The sequence below is a fragment of the Capsella rubella genome, unplaced genomic scaffold (genome assembly GCF_000375325.1).
Source record: "Capsella rubella cultivar Monte Gargano unplaced genomic scaffold, Caprub1_0 scaffold_4, whole genome shotgun sequence".
NCBI lineage: Eukaryota > Viridiplantae > Streptophyta > Magnoliopsida > Brassicales > Brassicaceae > Capsella > Capsella rubella.
This window is the reverse complement of record NW_006238920.1, coordinates 3596427-3614850: the sequence shown is the minus strand read 5'-3', so window position 1 is coordinate 3614850 and position 18424 is coordinate 3596427. Positions and strand designations below refer to the sequence as shown.

Here is an 18424-nt window from a genome sequence, read left to right as displayed (position 1 = left end):
GCTGCTTTCTGGTTTTCATTTCCTGGTTTATTATCTTCAACAGCCTCGTGTGGCTGATTCAATTCCTCATTTGTGGTAAACTGATGATGGCCTTGCGTCTCGGGTTCCTCTTTCGGGATTATAGGGAGATCAAGGTTGTGGGATCCAACTGGTAGGTTGTCATTGCTTGCACTTGTTTCTTTAGTAAGACCAGTCTTTATGGATTTCTTTTCTCCATTTCTATCCTCCTCAACTTCATCCTTTACACGTCCGGGATGAAATGCAACAAATGGTTCTGCTTTCACAGTCTTTGGAAAATCCAGATTTCTGGTTTCATTCGATACATCTTTCTCCTCGCCTAATTCTTCAATTTTCTTAATGCTGTCAGGAAATACAGCCCCATCATGACCTTCAACCGTAGGTTCCTCTTTCAAACCACCTGTGATATCTGTTGATGCGGTTTCTTTGTCTGTTTTGGGATGCTTTGTTGAGAAAAACTTCGAGATCAAGCTATTTTGTGAAGCCTTAAGCGTTATCTGCAAGTGGCATAATCCGTATTTATAAATGACGATAAGCGTACAGATTGAAACAATACAGAATGGAGAGAGTTCCAAGATATGATCCTGACAATAACATGACTTGAAATGCAATTATCGACCTTTAGTTGTACACTAACAAAGGGAATCTGGTTAACAGTACCTGGTTAAAGCAAAATCCCATTTTTCATAGACTGGCGGATCGAGTTAAGAATGACGGAGCGATATTAAGTTAAGAAGGCGGTTGGCTGGTTTGGACTGAGTTCCTTCTACATCTATGGTATGGTTCAAACAGCAGTAGCTACTTATTTTTTCTCTCCTCATGTTTTTGGGTACTTGTATTTTCCTTTCCTTCTGTGTATACTAAGGCTGTTTTTAATTGGTTTCAATTCTTGGTAATACAAAATGGTATCTCTTTTGAGAAAAAAAAACAGTTAAGAATGACAAAGAACTCGTAGAGAAAGCATTCGCAGAGAAAAATGTATTGCATGCGTTGAAGCCCGTTATCATCCTTTGATATCCGGAAAGAGTGGCGGAGCTAGGAAATCAGTTCATGAGTATCAATTTTTTTATATAAAGGTTAATTGTGTTATTAAATTTTTTTATAAGGGTCAATTGTGTTATTTTACAAGGGTCAATTTGATATTTTTCCTAAAAATTCATCTAATTTGAAAAATTCAACAGGGTCAAATGACCCCTATGCTTCTTATCTACCTCTGCCATTGCAGGAAGTCTTTATGGTATTTCGAGAGCTATTTCTGTCTCGAGACAAGATGTTTTTGGTATAAGCAATGTATTTGAAAACCGTCTCCTCTTCTAGTTGTAGGTTTGGAAAAATCATTGTCTTTGTAATTTCACGGGTAAAAGGCAAATTTCAACATGGACAATTTGAAAAGTGTATATTTATACCTCAACTTTGCTAACGTGTGAATTTCAACTTAAACTAAATATTTTTTCAAATTTATGCAAAAATCAATATTGACCGGGATTATGTTGGTCAACTACGATGAGTCAGATTTTGCTGAATCATATGCCACATGTACAAATTTTGCTGAGTCATATGCCATGTGTCAAAACTGGAATTTTTTTTCTTTAATTATAACTTAACTTAAACAACTAGTTCAAAATTTCTTGAAAATTATTACCTAGATGATAGTTCGTGTAGTTTTATTCGAAACAATATTTAATTCAGGTTGAAATTTATACGTTATAAAAGTTGAGATATATAAATACACTTTTAAAATGGTTCATGTTGAAATTTGACTTTTACCTGTAATTTCACTCTCTCTTTTTTCTTGTGATTTGTAATATTACCGAACACTTTGGTAGTTTGGTTATCAATATAATTTATTCAGTGAAAAAAAGACAGAAAAGTATAAGACTTCAAATTTCGAACGACTAACATGAAAAAAGCATGAAATCTCAGATCTTTTTCTCACACTGTCACAATGAGTTTGAGAATTTTGTGTCCATTTAGCTTAGATCAAAGATCGAATACAACATATATACAAGCAACATTTCCAAAACAACCGGTACATATCTAAGGTTATCTACAACTAAAGTAGCCCAACATAGTCCTCATAGACGTTACGCAGACACAAACTAACTATTTCTCATCGAAAAAGAAATGTAAAGTAGACTCTTTAGGTTTCTTAACGTTAGACTTTCCCTTTCCTTTCTTCCTTCCGCATCTCCCACTGCTTTTAACATCTTGCAACCTCTCACAATGTTTCAGTGGCTTTTCTTGCGCTGAGAATAAATCATAGTCTCGCTTTGTCCCCGTCTTTTCCGCAGACTTCTCGCAAAACTCTAAGCCACCTAGCATCGTGTTTGCCCCAGTCTTTTCTGTAGACTTCTTGCTAAACACTAAGCCACCTTGCATCCTGTTTGCCCCAGTCTTTTCTGCATACTTCTCGATAAACTCTAAGCCACCTAGCTTCGTGTTTGTCCCTGTCGTTTCTGCAGACTTCTCGCTAAACTCTAAGCCACCTTCCTTTGGGGTCTCGTCAGTTAAAGCTGCTTTCTGGTTTTCATTTCCTGGTTTATTATCTTCAACAGCCTCCTGTGGCTGATTCAATTCCTCATTTGTGGTAAACTGATGATGGCCTTGTTTCTCGGGTTCCTCCTTTGAGATTATTGGGACAAGGTTGTGGGATCCAACTGGTAGGTTGTCATTACTCTCACCTGTTCCTTTAGTAAGACCAGTCTTTACGGATTTCTCAACTTCATCCTTTACATGTCCGGGATGAAATGCAACAAATGGTTCTGCTTTCACAGTTATTTGAGGATCCAGATTTCTGGCTTCGCTCAAGACATCTTTCTCCTCGCCTAGTTCTTCAATTTTCTTAATGGTGTCGGAAAATACCGCCCCATCATGACCGTCAACTGTAGGTTCCTCTTGCAAACCACCTTTGATATCTGTCGATTCGGTTTCTTTGTCTGTTTTGGGCTGCTTTGTTGAAAAGAACTTTGAGATCAAGCTATTTTGTGAAGCCTTAAGCTGTATCTGCAGGTGGCACAGTCCTTATTTTATAAATAATGACAAGCATAAGACTGGACATATACAGAGTTTGCTATATGAGAATTAAGACATGATCCTGATAATAACATGACTTGAGATGCAACTTTAGACCTTTACTTGTACACTGACAAAGGGAATCTGGTTAACAGTACCTGCTGAATACACTCTGGTCCATCAAACGTTGGTTTACCAATTGCAGAAGTTACTGGATACCATACCTGAAAGTTCATCTTGAGTAAGTGAAAACGGAAAAAACAATATAACAAAGAAACCAGAAACAAAGTAAACTTTACCAAATCTGATTTTTCATATGGTGAGAGTAATGGCTGCAGTTTCGTCGTCGATGGATCATCTAGCCATGTGTCGACAGAATCCTTGTCACCAAGAATAACCGGCATTCTGTCTTACGTGAAAAACAAACATGTCAGCGCAAAAATCAGGACTGCCGTAAATTAACAAAACTTTCACCAACAGCAGCTTATAATAAGAACATTGAATAAGAAACGCCACAGTCCTTATTAACAATAAAACGCATAAACGGTCTTTCCTTGTTCTTTTTCTGATACGAGTCCCTTTAGCAGCAGTTCAAGATTCTCTTGCAACAAGACTCGTAATTACAAAAGTATATTTTCTAAAGAAGATTATCAAATTGTAAGTAACAAGAAAACAGAAACAATTCAATACTAGTATGATACTTTAAGTTCATATCTTTCTTAATATATGAACACAAGTTTCAAGGCTCCACCTCCACGGAAGATAAACAATTCCCAACTTCATATGCTATGTGCTACTGAGAATCTTCAGTGAATATGAATAAAGAAATATATCTTATTTAAGAAAAAGCCTTCCAAGATACTAACCATGGAGCCAATGAAGTGCCGAAGAGGAAGCGGCTGTCAAAATCGTGAAGGTGTAAAGTGTCTCACCTGCAAGAAAAAAAAGTAACTTTAACTTAGAGTCAAAGCATCTGAGATGTATTTAGCTACCAAAAAGGGTCTTTAAAGTGCTACTTCGCTTTTCTAACACACATAACTCAAAAAATTTCAATGAATGTAAAATGATTAGCAATTCAAAAGATAAACTTTTCAAACATCTGTGGAAAAAAAGACATTGAAAGTCTAAGAAATGTTTCAGGATCAGTTTCAAAAAGAATAGCAACAGAGTTTGGAATAAAACAAGATAAAACGTTTCACCTCCTGAGTTCGGCCAAGAATCAAAAAGAGCAGCAAAGACGAGTGGCCTCCCGTCCTCGAAATGGATATAGTAGGGTTGCTTTTTTGAACCTTCCTTTTTCCACTCATAGAATCTTCAAATTGAATCTAACTGTAAGTTCTTTTAAAGACTATTATGTGTTACAAAGAAAAAAAAAATACACATCTAAATATAGAGACAGAACAATTGCTTTTGAAGAATGTTCACAAAAAACAGAACTCAATAACAAATCATTAGCCTTAAGATTGATTACACAAAGTCAAACATTGCTGATCAGAATTAAAACATTTCTATATATGTAGTTTTAGAATTCACATATAGATTGAACCTAAACTATAGAATACTAAAAAAGAGAAGATAAGAGATACCCATCAACTGCAACAAGGCACCTATTCTTGGGAAGCAATCGACGAAAAGACGATTTCTCAGCTACCGATTCAGACCGAGCATTAAACTACAAATTCACATAAACAAACACATCTTCACTATATAGTCACCAATCAAAGAATCAGGTGCAATAAACTTCTTTGACAATCAAATTTTGCAACTCAAAACAAAACCCACCAAAGAAGTAAAAGTGATACCATTTTGAAAAAGTCAGGCTTATCAGTTTTCTTAGTGAAACCTGGGACTAATCCCCACTTCATACAATGAACAACAACACCATCACCAACTACTTCATTGTCTCTTCTTAAAACAGGCATATACGAACCAGGGGCAACATTGTAAGATGGACGATAACTGATTAACAACAAGAAGGAACGATTTTTAGAGAGTTCAGAGGCTTAAAAATTGAAACTTGTAACTGAGAAAAGAGAAAAGACCGGTCAGTGTGAAGGAATCGGGTTTGAACGCCGTGGCGGTGAGAAGCTCTTGGGACATCATCTGGTCTTAAAGTACAGCAAGTCCTACCGCACATCTTTACTGGTTTTGGTCGGAAGATGTAAAACCCTAATATGACCGCTTGAGTGAAAGTGTGAAACTGAAGGATTTGGTTAAACGATCGCCGGAGAGAAGATAAGTCTTTCACTGTGGTTCTGTACAAAATGGTTAACCGACCGATGATGACTCGAAGTCCGTGTTTTCTTTTTTTTTTTACTTCTGAAACGTGATTAAACCAAACCGAACCGAATGAACCCAAATTTTTGGTTTTTGATTTGGGTTCGGTTACTAAAGGTAAACCGATCGGAAGCTTTGTAACTGAAATCGGTTATCAATGAATTTTTGGTTCGGTTTAGGCGAACCAGATGATTAACCGAGAAAAATAAAATCCCAGTGTAATTAGTCGCTGTCAATCTTTTTTGGATCTTCGCTCGATTCATCTTCCTTGCATCTCTTCTTTTTCTTTGATGGGATCTCCTCTTCGCATTAGCCATCGTCTAACTTTTTCTGGTTTTAGAATTACTCTCGTGACTATGTTGAAGTTTCATTCATACAAAAACGTTAACGAATTTATTTAAAATGGGTTTGACATGTTACTAGGCTTCTGTTTTTTCCAGCGGCACAAATTTAAAGAAACTAAAAATTTCGGTTCAGTTCCGTAAGAAATAAAGAAAAACCAAATTAACCTCTTTTCGAACAATTTTCAAATTCTGAATTAACCAATTATACCAATCCGAACCGAATCGATTAACCAAAAAAACTCTCGATTAACCGAACCAACATGCTAGTGGAAATAGAGTACTTTTATATACACCTTTGAAGTACATTTTGTTCTAAAAATCTATTTTGGGTTATAACCTTTTATTTTGTAATATTTGCATAACACTTACTAATTGAATGAATAACAAAACTTAAAAGTAAATTTAGTAATTAAATAACAAGTAAATATAAATATTATAAATATTAAAACTTTTAAAAGCTTTAAATATTATAATATTTAATTTAATCTTTATAGATGTTTAAAATATTAAAAATACTTAAACTCTACAAAAAATTAAAGTACTATTAATATTCTAACTTTAAAATATTGAAAATATAATAATATTGTACATAAATATGATTGAACGGTTTTGAGTTTACATAAATATGAATAGATTTCTTACGAGTTATCTATATTTAAATCTTTTAACGGTTAAGTGAAAATATAATTTTTTACTTACAACAAAATTATTCCGCGGTGTACCGCGGGTTGACCACATATATTTATAAATCTACTTATAATACAAATTCATAAAATTATATAAAACTATAATGAAATAAACACATATAAAACTAGACTATATAAACCAACTAAGAAAATGACCAATCAAACAAATATATTAAATTATTGACTTGTGGTATACCACCGGGTAAATCCTAGTTTTAATTATGTTTTGCATAAAATTTATGGAAAAAGCTTAAAAATTCGCCAAATCTTTAGTTTAAGACAACAAAATGGAAAAATTTTGGGTGAATTAAATGAAAATACACAGAGGACTTGTTAATTGAGCGTGCAACAATGACAACAAGAATAATTAAATTCGGAGAAAATAACACGCAAGCCCACTTTGTGGGAAAGTCTTTGCGAGCAGACCCACTTTGAAGTTATAGTGTACTTTTGTTCTTCTTAAGTTGTGTTGACCTCAAAATAAATGACCATTGTGCCCTCTGTCTTAGTTTTAGTAGAGTTGAATTGTAACTGTATCGAAAATAACAAGGATCGTAGGATGGAAACTAGATGATTAGATCATGTGGCTTAGATTAAGTTTTGTTTGAATCGGGGCTTCGTGGATTCAAAGCAATTTTCAAGTTAACAATTCGTTTATTTGTGGATAAAGAAATGCTAAACTGAGCTTAGGGTTTTGGACATTCTTCTGTAAACATGGCTGCGCAGGTAAGGGTTTGTGGATAGTTCTTTGTGTTTCAAAAATTGTGGGTTGATAATTGTTGCTGATGAATTTTGTTGTTGTCGCCCAGGATGAACTCCCTCATTATTGTGTGGTTGTTTTAGGGAAGTGGTGCTGTACCGGCAAAAACGTTTGCGATTGGCACGTCGACCAACTGCTTTTGTCGAGGATCGTTCCAATTTTGGCGGAAATCAAGTTGTGGGAATTGGAGGATTCGGTGGTAGAAAATACCAGCTTGGTTAATAAGAAGGCAGACTTGAGCTACTGTCTGCCAAGCAATTTGCATTTGTCACTAGTAGTTAGGTCGCCGCCAGTGATGGTCAGTACAAATCTTGGTCTTAAGTACTATATGAAGATGCTTCGTGGGAATAGAGGTCTTAATTTGTTTGTAATCTTCGAAGAGATCATTAAAAGAGGTCAAACTGAAGTCGAGTTTGAGGGAGAAGAGAAGCTCCGTTCCGGGGATGGTTCTAGGAAACGTAATTGTGGGTCTTCATGTGGATTAAGTAAGAGTGATGGTGCAGAAGAGTTGTGTGGGGAGATATCAATTGTTGGATCAAAAACTATTGTTATTGAGGTTACGCAGGAGGATGAAGCTTTTCTTGATGAAATAGCAGCAGCAGAAGATGGTAGGGAAAACAAAGCAGAGGTAAAGGGGAGGGTAATTGAAGATGAAACATATATGAGTGAAAACCAATAGAATGATAAATGCGAGAAAGAAGAGAATGTTGAAGAAAAGGATGTTTATGTCACACCAAGACAGTATGGCACTGAATTCCGGGGAAATTTCATAGGTGATAACTATGGGCGAGTAGATGTTGTGGAGGTAATGTGTAATACACATTCTTGTTTTGACCATACTGTGATATTGAATGGTGGAGTCCCAGTAAAGCCTGAGAATAAGCCGCCAGTAGTTGGTGGAGACCACAATGGTGTGAATGAAGGGGGAGTAATAAATGGGTATGTTCCTAGAGTTTATTCTCAAAGCGCCACTGGACAACCAGGTGTATCCAGGTGGACAGATGAGAATGGATACAATGGAATCAATGCAGCAGGTGGAAGCACGTCAGTTCTAAATGTTGATGAACGGAAGCTTGAAGATATTGACGACGAGGAGTTTGATATACCTCATTTATTTGGTGATAATGAGTATGAAAGGGAAGATATACCAGATCTTGAATTTGATGATGATGGTAAAGGCATATACGTAGGGAAGATATTTGCTAGCAAAGAGGAATATCAAATTGGCATTGCTATATATGCTATTAAGAATATGTTCCATTTTACACAGACAACCACAAAAAAGGGATCGTTTGTTCTCTAATGTTCGGGCCAGCGTTGTGACTGGAGGATCCATGCGTGTGAATTAAAGGGTTGTGGATACTACGAGATTAGGAGACAAACTTGGAGCACACATGCCCTATAGAAACATGGAACGATTATTTGAAGAACGCAACCTCCAAGGTCATTATATTTGTGTACAAAATCAAAGTTTTGTGACCCAACCAAAGGCCCTGCACCTTTGGATCTACAACAGATGGTTCTTAAGGATCTGAGGTTCTCTATTTAATGAAGTTATTTTAGTCAAAAGGTTTTCTATTTATTGAATTTAACTCTTCTTTAAGAGTTTCTTTGAGTAGCAATGCAATTGAGCTGCTTAGAACTGAGCATATATTGGTGAAACTTTTTTCTGAAATGAATTATTTGCAAAACGTGTTGAGTGAATCATATCCCTTCGATGAGCTTTATAAACCAGTGGTGAAAAGTTATGTTCTTGACTTATCTATTTCAAGTATAATGCACTTGTTCTATCGCATGAGTGCTAAAAACGGAACATGTGACATGGAGAAGCATAAGTACTTTGGAAAGTACTTTGGAGAAGAACTCAAATGGCTTACTCAAGTCAAGGAAAACCCGCTAGATAAATACCAAAGAAAGAATTATCATCATGGAATTTTGGAGCTGGAAGTCCCTGAGGAAAACAAGAGATCTTGCGTTCTTACAGTTTAAAGCAAACAAAAAGCATGGAAAGGTAGTTAAAGTTTCTTCATCGTTCAAAGATGAACCACCTGATGCAACACTAGTGCACATACCAAGCTATGATAAGATAAGTATCTTTACTCTCAAGTACATGACTTTTATCCAAGATTACACAGATTTGATTCGCTTGTCTTTGTCAAAAGAGCCAAATGCATATTTTAAGGCAATCTTGAAGCGCTTAAGAAGAACTAAAACAAGAGAGGGAGACAATCAGTTTAAGCCAGCCAATCTGGACTAGAATAAACACCAAGACGTGAGTCGTTTCATACTGATCAAAGAAGCGCCACCAGATACAACATTCAAGCTAAAGTTGAGCCACAAAATATTTAGAGGGGGAAGATATGAAAAGGAGAACATGACAGTGCAAGATTATATGCTGCAACATTATGATTTCTCATTATATAAGTTAACCTCTAGAGAGGATGAGTTGGTCACCACCAACGCATTGATCCAAGAAGAACCCCCAGATCCAAAAATGATGATAAACACCAAACATGTCAAGGACCCTATCCATGTAAGTAATTCCTCAACTCGATTTATTTCTCATGATTTAAGGGATATGATTATAATTTTATTACATCAGGAAATCTTTGAGAATAAATCAGGCTTATTGAAATAATATTTGGAATCAAATTATTGTCTTAAGGTGCAACTAAAAGAGGAACAATATGAGGATATTGATTTGGTCCAAGCTGAGATTTGTTTGCATGTTTATAATAACTTCATGACTGTAATAACACACTTGTTCTTGGTCAAAGGTGTTGAAAACATTGTAGGTACAAAACAGGAGCCACCATATTTAGAAGTTCTCTCACTGAATCTCTTTATGAGGACGGGAATTGGAGATGTTTTCACGCATGATAAGAAACCTTATGCTCGTTTCAGGATGATTTTTGAGGTTGGAGAACAAGTATGGGTACAATGGAGGAAGAAAAGATTTCCAACGGAAAAGGAGTCCAATCTAATCCCAAGGATCGATGGTCAATTCAACATAGCAAGCCAAATCAACAACAAAGCTTATGAACTTGAGCTGCAAGGTAAGTATAAAGTGAGTTCCTGTTTCAAAATTTTTGACTTGGTTCTTTTCATTGTAGATGAATTGGATTTGAGGTCAAATCCTTTTCAAGAGGGAGAGGATGATATGATCATGCCTAACACAACGGACTTGGAACGTCACAATGAGCTTGTAGCCGAGGAGGAGCTTGAAGCAGAGCAGCAGCTCGAAGCTAAGGAGCCATTTGAATCAGAGAATGAGCTTATAGCGGAGAAAGAGTATGGAAAAGATGTTATCTTAACCTCATTGGTTTTGATACATGATCACCAAATGGGCATGTGTCTCATTTGTCCTCTTTTTCCCTTGTCATGTTTTTTCCCAATGTGTTTTCTTAGCAAGGTTTTTAATGAGGCAAATGATTCACATTCAAATCATCCATTTGTTGATCCAAACCATGGCCAAACATTCAGAAATTTGCCCAATGGAATATATATCAAGTCTAGCCTGTTTTGTGCCTATTACAAGCCCAAGAAGAGCCCAAACCAAGTGGGAAATTTGCTGGCCAAGAGGAGTGACGAAAATAAGTAATTGAAGAGTCATTTCTATTCAAACTTTATCTTTAATATTTTGTTATTTCCAAGGTAGTCTTGGGAGTGTGTTCCAAGACTTCCTTCTTCTTTATAACCCCCTTGTAATCTCTTACGAGAAGACAACATTTATTTTTATCAAAACCTATTATTTCTCTAAGGAGATCTTTTCGCTGGTGGGTATATCCATCGATCATCTTGTTAGTGTGTATATCCATCGATCATCTTGTTAACGTCATCATATCTTGGATCTTCTTTTCTTTTATTTTTCTTTTTTCTTGCAATTATACAAATACAATTCTACATATATTTCTCTAACAATCGTTTCAACATGATTCTCACATCTCGTTATCATAAAAAGAAGATGAGTTTGATACATAGGTAACAGAAAGAGAACCACATTTACTAAATATAATATAGCATAGATGACCATAAATAACTCTTTGTTCATTATACATTCAAACTCCATCTACGACTTGTTATCAATCCAAAAATACGTGTTTGTTCTGGTGTTGTTACTCGTATGGATTTTGCATTTTAAAACACTTTTTTTAATCGAAAACAATGTTTCATTGATTTTGAGTGCAAGAGAAAAGGAACAAAAACATTCAGATATGAAGTTCTAAAGGCTGAAGAGAATTTTTCAAAATTCAGAACTTTGTTGGGCTTTATTCTTCCAGCAAACCATTAGCCACACATGCTTCCTCGTATGAGTCGTATAGCACACTGTTATGAGTCCTCTGATCTTCATCACTCGTTGGTCCTTTCAAGTACCTGAACAGCAGTTTTAGACTATCATTACCATCAACACTACTTGGAAGATACGATGTTCTTCAATTCATGATTGTCCTCTGTATTCTTCGGAATGATTTAGTTGTCGGATTCCGTGAAAAAACTGAGGAATTTCCACAAATGTTAGATGTCTAGCATCTTCACAATTTTTGTTAAGTTCAAACCACGCAAGAATGAAAGAGTTGGTATTATTTTTCTGCTTATGAACATTAGCCATTATAGCAATTGGAAAACTGAAAAAAATATTAGAATAATCTACAGTGTTTAGAGAAATGTGTAGTGTCCCAGTATTTATACAGTTTTCCAATGAGATTCTATTGATTGTGAATTAATGAATATGGATACAATCATATATACCCTATATAAAAACATACCTTAAATACCACCTTATTTATTTTATGAATAGTGTTAACATTATAACAGAATCAATTAATAAAATTTTCTCTATTATATGCTGTGTTAAGTAATTATAATTGCAAGGTGAATAATACATGGGATTTGCTTTCGTCAACTCTTATATTGTTATTCCATAATTATCTATGTGTATTGATTTTACCTTTCCTAGCTGAGACTGAGTATATCATATTAGTCAACCGTTCACATTGTTTGTCAACATTACCGCCAATAATGACTTATTCAAGGTAGTACAAATATGTTTATTCAAATGGTCGGGTTACTTTTGTATAAACTTTTGTTACTCTAGTCATTTATACTTAGCTAAGTAACTGAAACTACATCTAACGGGTTAGCTTATTCGAGTAGATTTGAACATTTTATTACTGTAGTCATTTATACTTATCTAAGTAACCAAAACTACATTGAAAGGGTTAGATTATTCGAGTAGAATTTAACATTTTAATACTCTGAACATTTATAAAGTTTCCTAGTTTAATTTTAATTGATTCATATAATTAACAAATTCCAAACAAAATTTGGTAGGTAACTTCAGTAAAAGATTGTCAATGTAAACCAAAACTCAAGGTAAAACATATTGAGCTATTTATTTTGTATTGGCAAGTATTAATTCTCCTAGACCAAACTGGACTAACAAAACTACAGTCACATTTGAAACTTGATGCACAAAGCAGTTCAAATGCGAATGAACTCACTAGAGAATCTTTAATTGATTCTGAAGCGATACCAAAGCACACATAACAAGAGTTGGTCAATGAAGACTAACTAGCTTCGGGTTGTGAATTGTTCATATTCAATTTTTCCCCTCTTGTATATACTCTATCAAAATAAAACTACACAAGATTTAAAACAAGCTTCACATACTTCAGTGTCAAAATCATCAAAAGAAAAAGAATTAAACAAAAATGTTTAGCTCGTCCATTACCTTCTTTTGTCCTTGTATTCTTCTTCTTCAAGCATATTTGCATATGTTTCGATTATCAAAGGACTTATAGATCTCACTATGTCATAGATAACAAAAAACCAAAAAATTATATAAGAACCAAATTTTATTAAGGCTAACATTGTCCAAGAAACTAATACTTCAAACTAGTCAAATAAAATATAAAAATAAAATACTCCAAAACTCAAACAATATGTATTCACATCAAATAATGAATAGAAGTATGTATTTAAATACCATTACAGTATAATGAAAACAGCTAAAGAACATCCAAATCAAATGTATAATTCTTCATTATACAATACAAAATATATTCTATAAAACAAATGCAAGTACCATTTCATGTTGTGTATGGCTAGTGTTCCGCTTGATCTAAATACCGGAGTTGTGTCCTCTTTTTGATTTATGAACTCTAAAGTAAATGAATTTCCTATGTTTATGTCATTATGTTTATGTCATTCACCTTAAAAAAGTTTTTTCAATCAATTCCTATAGCTATAGTTCCATCTCTTGATGGTCGAAATCCCCACCACATCGTCTTAGCTTTACCCACAATATTTATCTTGGTAAGCTTGTCAATGTCATCATCTGTCATGTATTTACATCGAAGAATCTACAAAAGATTTTAATAAATACACACCAAATAGTTTAGTGATTAGAAGATAGAAACTAAACCACCTTAGGAAAAGAGTTTGTTTGATCATAAACTTACTAGTTTGCAGCCTCTAACATCTTCACGTGTGAGTGTTAATCCCAAGACTCCATGTTGGTTTTCTAAAGATGAATCCTCTATCCCAAGACTCCATGTTGGTTTTCTAAAGATGAATCCTCTCTGTTCTCTTTGTTGTTCTCATCTTTCTCGCAAGCTTGTGAACGATGCCTTTCTTGCCTTTTATCACATATACAAAATATACTAGATGTATTGAACAACCTAAGTATAGGAGTTGACTCTTTCCAAATAACCTCCATCCTCTCCCCTTTGAAGTCATTTTCTTGCCGCTGCCTCCGCCGTCCCTGTTTTCTGGCGAGATTACTTCATCTCTCACCTCCTGTTTTTTGTAGGAGAAGAACCTTTGTTATCTTTTTAATCGTTGTTCATGTCTTTGGTGAAGCTTTTGCTGGTTGCGTTGAGCTCTTCTGTTCCAAAGCCACCAGATCCGATACGCTTGGTGATTCATCCTTCTTCTCCTCCGGATCCACCAGTCCCACCAGATCCACCAGTCCCACCAGATCCACCATATGCTCTTGACGTTTTGTCTCTGTCGTTCTCAGGCTTGTCTACTTTTCTGGCGACTTCTCCTCTTGTGATAGGTTCCTTCATTGTGGTCGTTCTTGTTCAAGCACAAACTCCACAGTGGAGAGTGTTCACCGAATACTTCTTTGGTTTCACCGGATACTTCTCCGGTCTCTCCTTCTCTACATCTTAAGCATTTCTTGCTTGTTGGCAGGCTAGAGACATCTTTTCTGGTTCGTCTTCTATCCATATAAGGCCAGGATTGCTCACCGGATACTTCTCCGGAGACTCTCTAATGTCGTTTGAGGCGGATCCAGTTAGCCTCCAATCTGGAACCACTTGAATTGGTTCGCTTGTTGCCCAGAGCCAGCAGATTTTGATCACTGGATACATCTCTGGCGTTCTCCTGTCTGTGTCAACCGCTGCTACCTTCTCATTGTTGAGAGGGAGCCCTTCCTTCATTCTTCCCCCTTTGTGGGTGTCTCATTTGAAAATGGTCTTGTTTTAAAGTCACATTGTCTGGTGACTATTTTCCTCCCGGTCGAGGTCTTTGTATTGAATGCTATTGCTTTCATGGGATTGCTTGTGATTGTTAGGTTTGATACTTCTCCTCGGAACCTATCAAGCTTATTCAAGCTTGTGTCTCTACCTTTGGTTTTTGTTTTTTTAATCTTCAACTTTGCTATTCAGGTCTGTCTGAATTTGCTCGTTCCTCTTGTTTCTCGCTAAGTTGAATCAAGAATTTTGTGCACAAAAAAAAAACCAATATCATTGAACTATCAGTTATCCACAAATAGCCTAACTCATCCAAACATGCTTCTAAATTCTAAAACTAACAACCCTAAAAATTGCAGAACAAAACCATAACACACTCAGCGAGCCCCTAGATTAGTATTCTCTCCTCACCTTGATTCCACAGTCACACTTTGCTTTTACATGCATAACAGAAAGAGATGCATAAGTATTTCCAGAAATACTTAGTGAGGTGATCCTCAAATCTACGAGGTATACATACAAGCAATGAGATAACAACCACATGTATCCAATAAACAAACCAACCAACAAGCCAAACATCCAATGACACTTCCAGTACACCTATAAATCATCACAAAACAAGTCACTCAATCCAAATCACTTAGATAAGTTCATGGTCACGCGCTCACCTTCTAGGTGACTCGAACAACAAAAACAAACAGGAAAGACTCTCTCGCGACTGCAACAACCCATAAACACCGTACAACAAGCCACACAAACAAAAATCCCTTTGAACCAAATTGGACATAAACAACTAAAAATTACAGCCATAGAAACGAAGCTATAAAACGAAAACCAACTGTTAACTTTTGAATCCCTTCGGTGGAAAGCACAAACTAGAGGTCACAAAGCGTTTCAAATTATTTTGTGCCAATTAGATATACGATGTAACCACGATCGGACTTACAATCTTCGCTGATCCTTGTTCGCGACATAGAAGAAGTGTTTCACAAAACTGCAGATAACTCATAGAGTTTTAGCCCAAATTAACGTACAAACCTTAAGAAAAACGATACTAAATCTCATTACCTTTTGGATAAGATTTTGTACGTCGTAACCCTTGTCTCCCAATACGTGACAAATCTGCTTCTTTTGCCCTATATACCAAAGCAAAACTTGCTCTCCTTCTCACAAGTGAAGTTCTCCTTCTCCTCTTTTTTAACTCTTTTCTCATAAACAAAACAATGACCATAGCAAGAGAGAGAGAGGAGGCATCGCCTTTATAAAATAGGGTTTTTGGACTTGTTGATGTGTCTGGATTTTACTCATTTTAACACTAGTTTTATGTATTGTTTTTGTCATTCTAGGTCTCATTACTTGATCATGTACGCATATTTGCCTTGTTTTGCTTCACTTGTAGAATCTAGGCCTTGCATTGCATGCATTGTAATGTTTGTGCATAAACATGTGTTTACCCAAGGGAATAAAGCAATTCAGGACAAATCGACCAAGTGTAGATGTTCCATCCGATCGAGAAGAAGGATCCCAGCCATGGAATGGATCGAGTATTTGACTGGACCAGAGAAGCAGCTCATACAACCATCCAATCAAGTCATCCAACGAGACCGATCGAGCACCGTTAAACCGACTTTCTATTTTGTCTGCTAGTGTTTTAGGGCTATCTAAACTTGCTATAAAAAGGTTCTTTGCCTAATGACTTATTATCTAGAGTTGTATTAGGGTTTTTCTTCATTTTGCTTTAGAATTTCCAGAATCTTGTAAACTTCATATCTTTTGATCTATTGAGTATTTTTTGTTGCTTCTTTGTATTATTTTGCTTCTTTCTTAGATCTATCTAGTTATGCATGATTTAGAGGTTTCTGGGTTTGAGTTCTTAAGTATGTTTGTTAGATCTAAGTAGATTCCTTAGGTTTTGGGATGAGTTAGATGTGTAGGTGGAGAACTTTAGGTAGCTAGGTTACCCATAGGTAGAAATGTTTAGATTTCCTTCTGGATTAGTGTATATAACACTACTCCCATTCTGATCAAGTGGTGATTAGTTCTCAGGTTTCCACGCCCGAGAGGTGTTCGATGGAATGCCGGATAATCTAATACCAAAGAATTTCATGTCTAGTCCAAGAGATTGGTTGTCTAGAGTGTTATTTGACATTAATGAGTTGAGTCTTAATGCTTATTCATTTCATGTTTCATCAACCAGAAGTTGAGATTAGGAAGTGATTTCAATTTGATAGCCTTTGTCAAGAGAATGAACTTGTTAGCTTATGAGCTTGTTGTCTAGGAAACAACATTGTTTGTGTTTGATTGATTTAGCAACCTAGTGAAGTTAAAAATCTCCACTGAAATCACCATCTCATCCCCAAAATCCCCCTTTAATTGATTGATTTACCTTGCTTCATTTATGTTCTTGCATTTCTAGTTCACTGCATGTTCTTATTTTGTTAGTTTCATTTCTGTTTAAATTCATTGTTGTGTCTTGCTTAGTTCATGCTTGTGTTAAATTCAGTAGTTGATAGTTTAAAACCTTTCATGCTTGGCTTAACTTGTTAAATATTAATTGCATCTAAACTGCTTGCACGCGTCCTTATGGATCGATAAAGCCCTTTATACTGCAATTATATTGGGTGATTGATACTATTCGCAGTAAAAACTTGTTATCAATTTGGCGCCGCTGCCATTTGGACGTTTAAGTTGTTCCAGTTTAGATTTCAATTTAGCAAGATTAAGTTCTATAACATTTTCACTTTGAATACTGATTTGTTTTGCTTGTTTACTTGTATGTCTTGCTTTTTAGGTACCATTCGATCAAGCAATCTACCAGCACTCGACTGGTCCAATCGGTTGCCTTGATCGAGCACCTGTTCGATTCCTTGTATGCACACAAGGTCTAAAGGCAGTCAGAATCTTCTCAGGTATCTCGACAACATCGATAGACTTCTGAAAGCGTTGAGACAGCACAGAGATCAATTAAGCAAGGATACAATAGACATTGAGATGGAACCTCAACAGAATGGGAATTAGAGGCGTGCAACATGCGTAGGTGCAGGAGATGCTAATTATAGCCATATCCAGAGGTCCAAGATAGTACTGCCAGCTGTTCAGAATAATAATTTTGAAATCAAGAATAGCCTCATATCCACGGTCTAGAGCAATAAGTTTCACGGTTTACCAATGAAAAACCCATTGAACCACTTGGATGAGTTTGACCGCCTTTGTGGTTCAACCAAGATGAACAGAGTAAGTGAAGACGAATTGAAGCTTTGTCTCTTTTCTTTCTCACTCGGAGACAAGGCTCATCAATGGGAAAAAGGTTTGCTTGTTGGTTCTATAACCACTTGGGAGGAATGTAAGCGTGGTTTCATGTCAAATTCTTTTCCAACTCCCGCACAGCCCGTCTTAGGAATGAAATCTCAAGCTTTGCCCAGAAGAACATCGAGTCGTTGTGTGAAGCATGGCAACGAATCAAGGGATACCAATCTCAATGCCCACACCATTGGTTCACTAAGGAGTCCCTACTCATCACACTAAATAGGGGCGTGCTTCCTAAGATCCGCATGTTGCTCGACACCGCAAGTCATGGAAACTTCTTTAACACAGATGTGGTTGAGGGATGGCAGCTGGTTGAGAACCTTGTCCATTCTGACGAGAATTACAATGAGAAGTATGATAGAACCAATAGGGGAAGCTCAAACCATGAAGAGAAGTATAAAAAGGACTTCAAGTCTTTGAGTGATAAGATTGATATGATACTCATAGCACAACAGAAGTATGTTCACTTCTTCTCCGGCGAGGAGCAATTCCAGCAAGAAGGGGAAGATAATGGTACCAAGGAAGTTAGTTACTTGAATCAAG

The 18424-nt window shown here is 36.1% G+C and overlaps 1 protein-coding gene and 1 non-coding gene across 2 annotated transcripts; both read right to left on the bottom strand.

The window, feature by feature from the left end:
• Nucleotides 1–1919: 1919 nt before the first annotated feature.
• Nucleotides 1920–5277, bottom strand: LOC17888907. The gene is made up of 8 exons (XM_023784249.1): nt 5073–5277; nt 4833–4989; nt 4617–4702; nt 4230–4342; nt 3897–3962; nt 3330–3439; nt 3189–3254; nt 1920–3021 (listed from the first exon to the last, which is right to left on the bottom strand). Exons 1-8 carry the CDS (start codon nt 5165–5167, stop codon nt 2122–2124), a joined length of 1593 nt encoding a protein of 530 aa, XP_023640017.1. The 5' UTR covers nt 5168–5277; the 3' UTR covers nt 1920–2121.
• Nucleotides 5278–17964: 12687 nt separating this feature from the next.
• On the bottom strand, nt 17965–18071 carry LOC111831275. Its single transcript, XR_002834528.1, has one exon. It is a non-coding gene; the product is annotated as a small nucleolar RNA R71 (small nucleolar RNA).
• Between the last annotated feature and the right edge of the window lie 353 nt (nt 18072–18424).

What these genes read in the sequence shown, in the direction of transcription:
- LOC17888907 (XM_023784249.1), bottom strand. Translation starts at nt 5,167, where the DNA reads ATGTGCGGTAGGACTTGCTGTACTTTAAGACCAGATGATGTCCCAAGA. An exon ending in TGCCTTGTTGCAGTTGATGG is followed by an intron (nt 4,343 to 4,616) that starts GTATCTCTTATC and finishes TTCAATTTGAAG; the next exon opens with ATTCTATGAGTGGAAAAAGG. An exon ending in TTCTTGGCCGAACTCAGGAG is followed by an intron (nt 3,963 to 4,229) that starts GTGAAACGTTTT and finishes TTTTTCTTGCAG; the next exon opens with GTGAGACACTTTACACCTTC.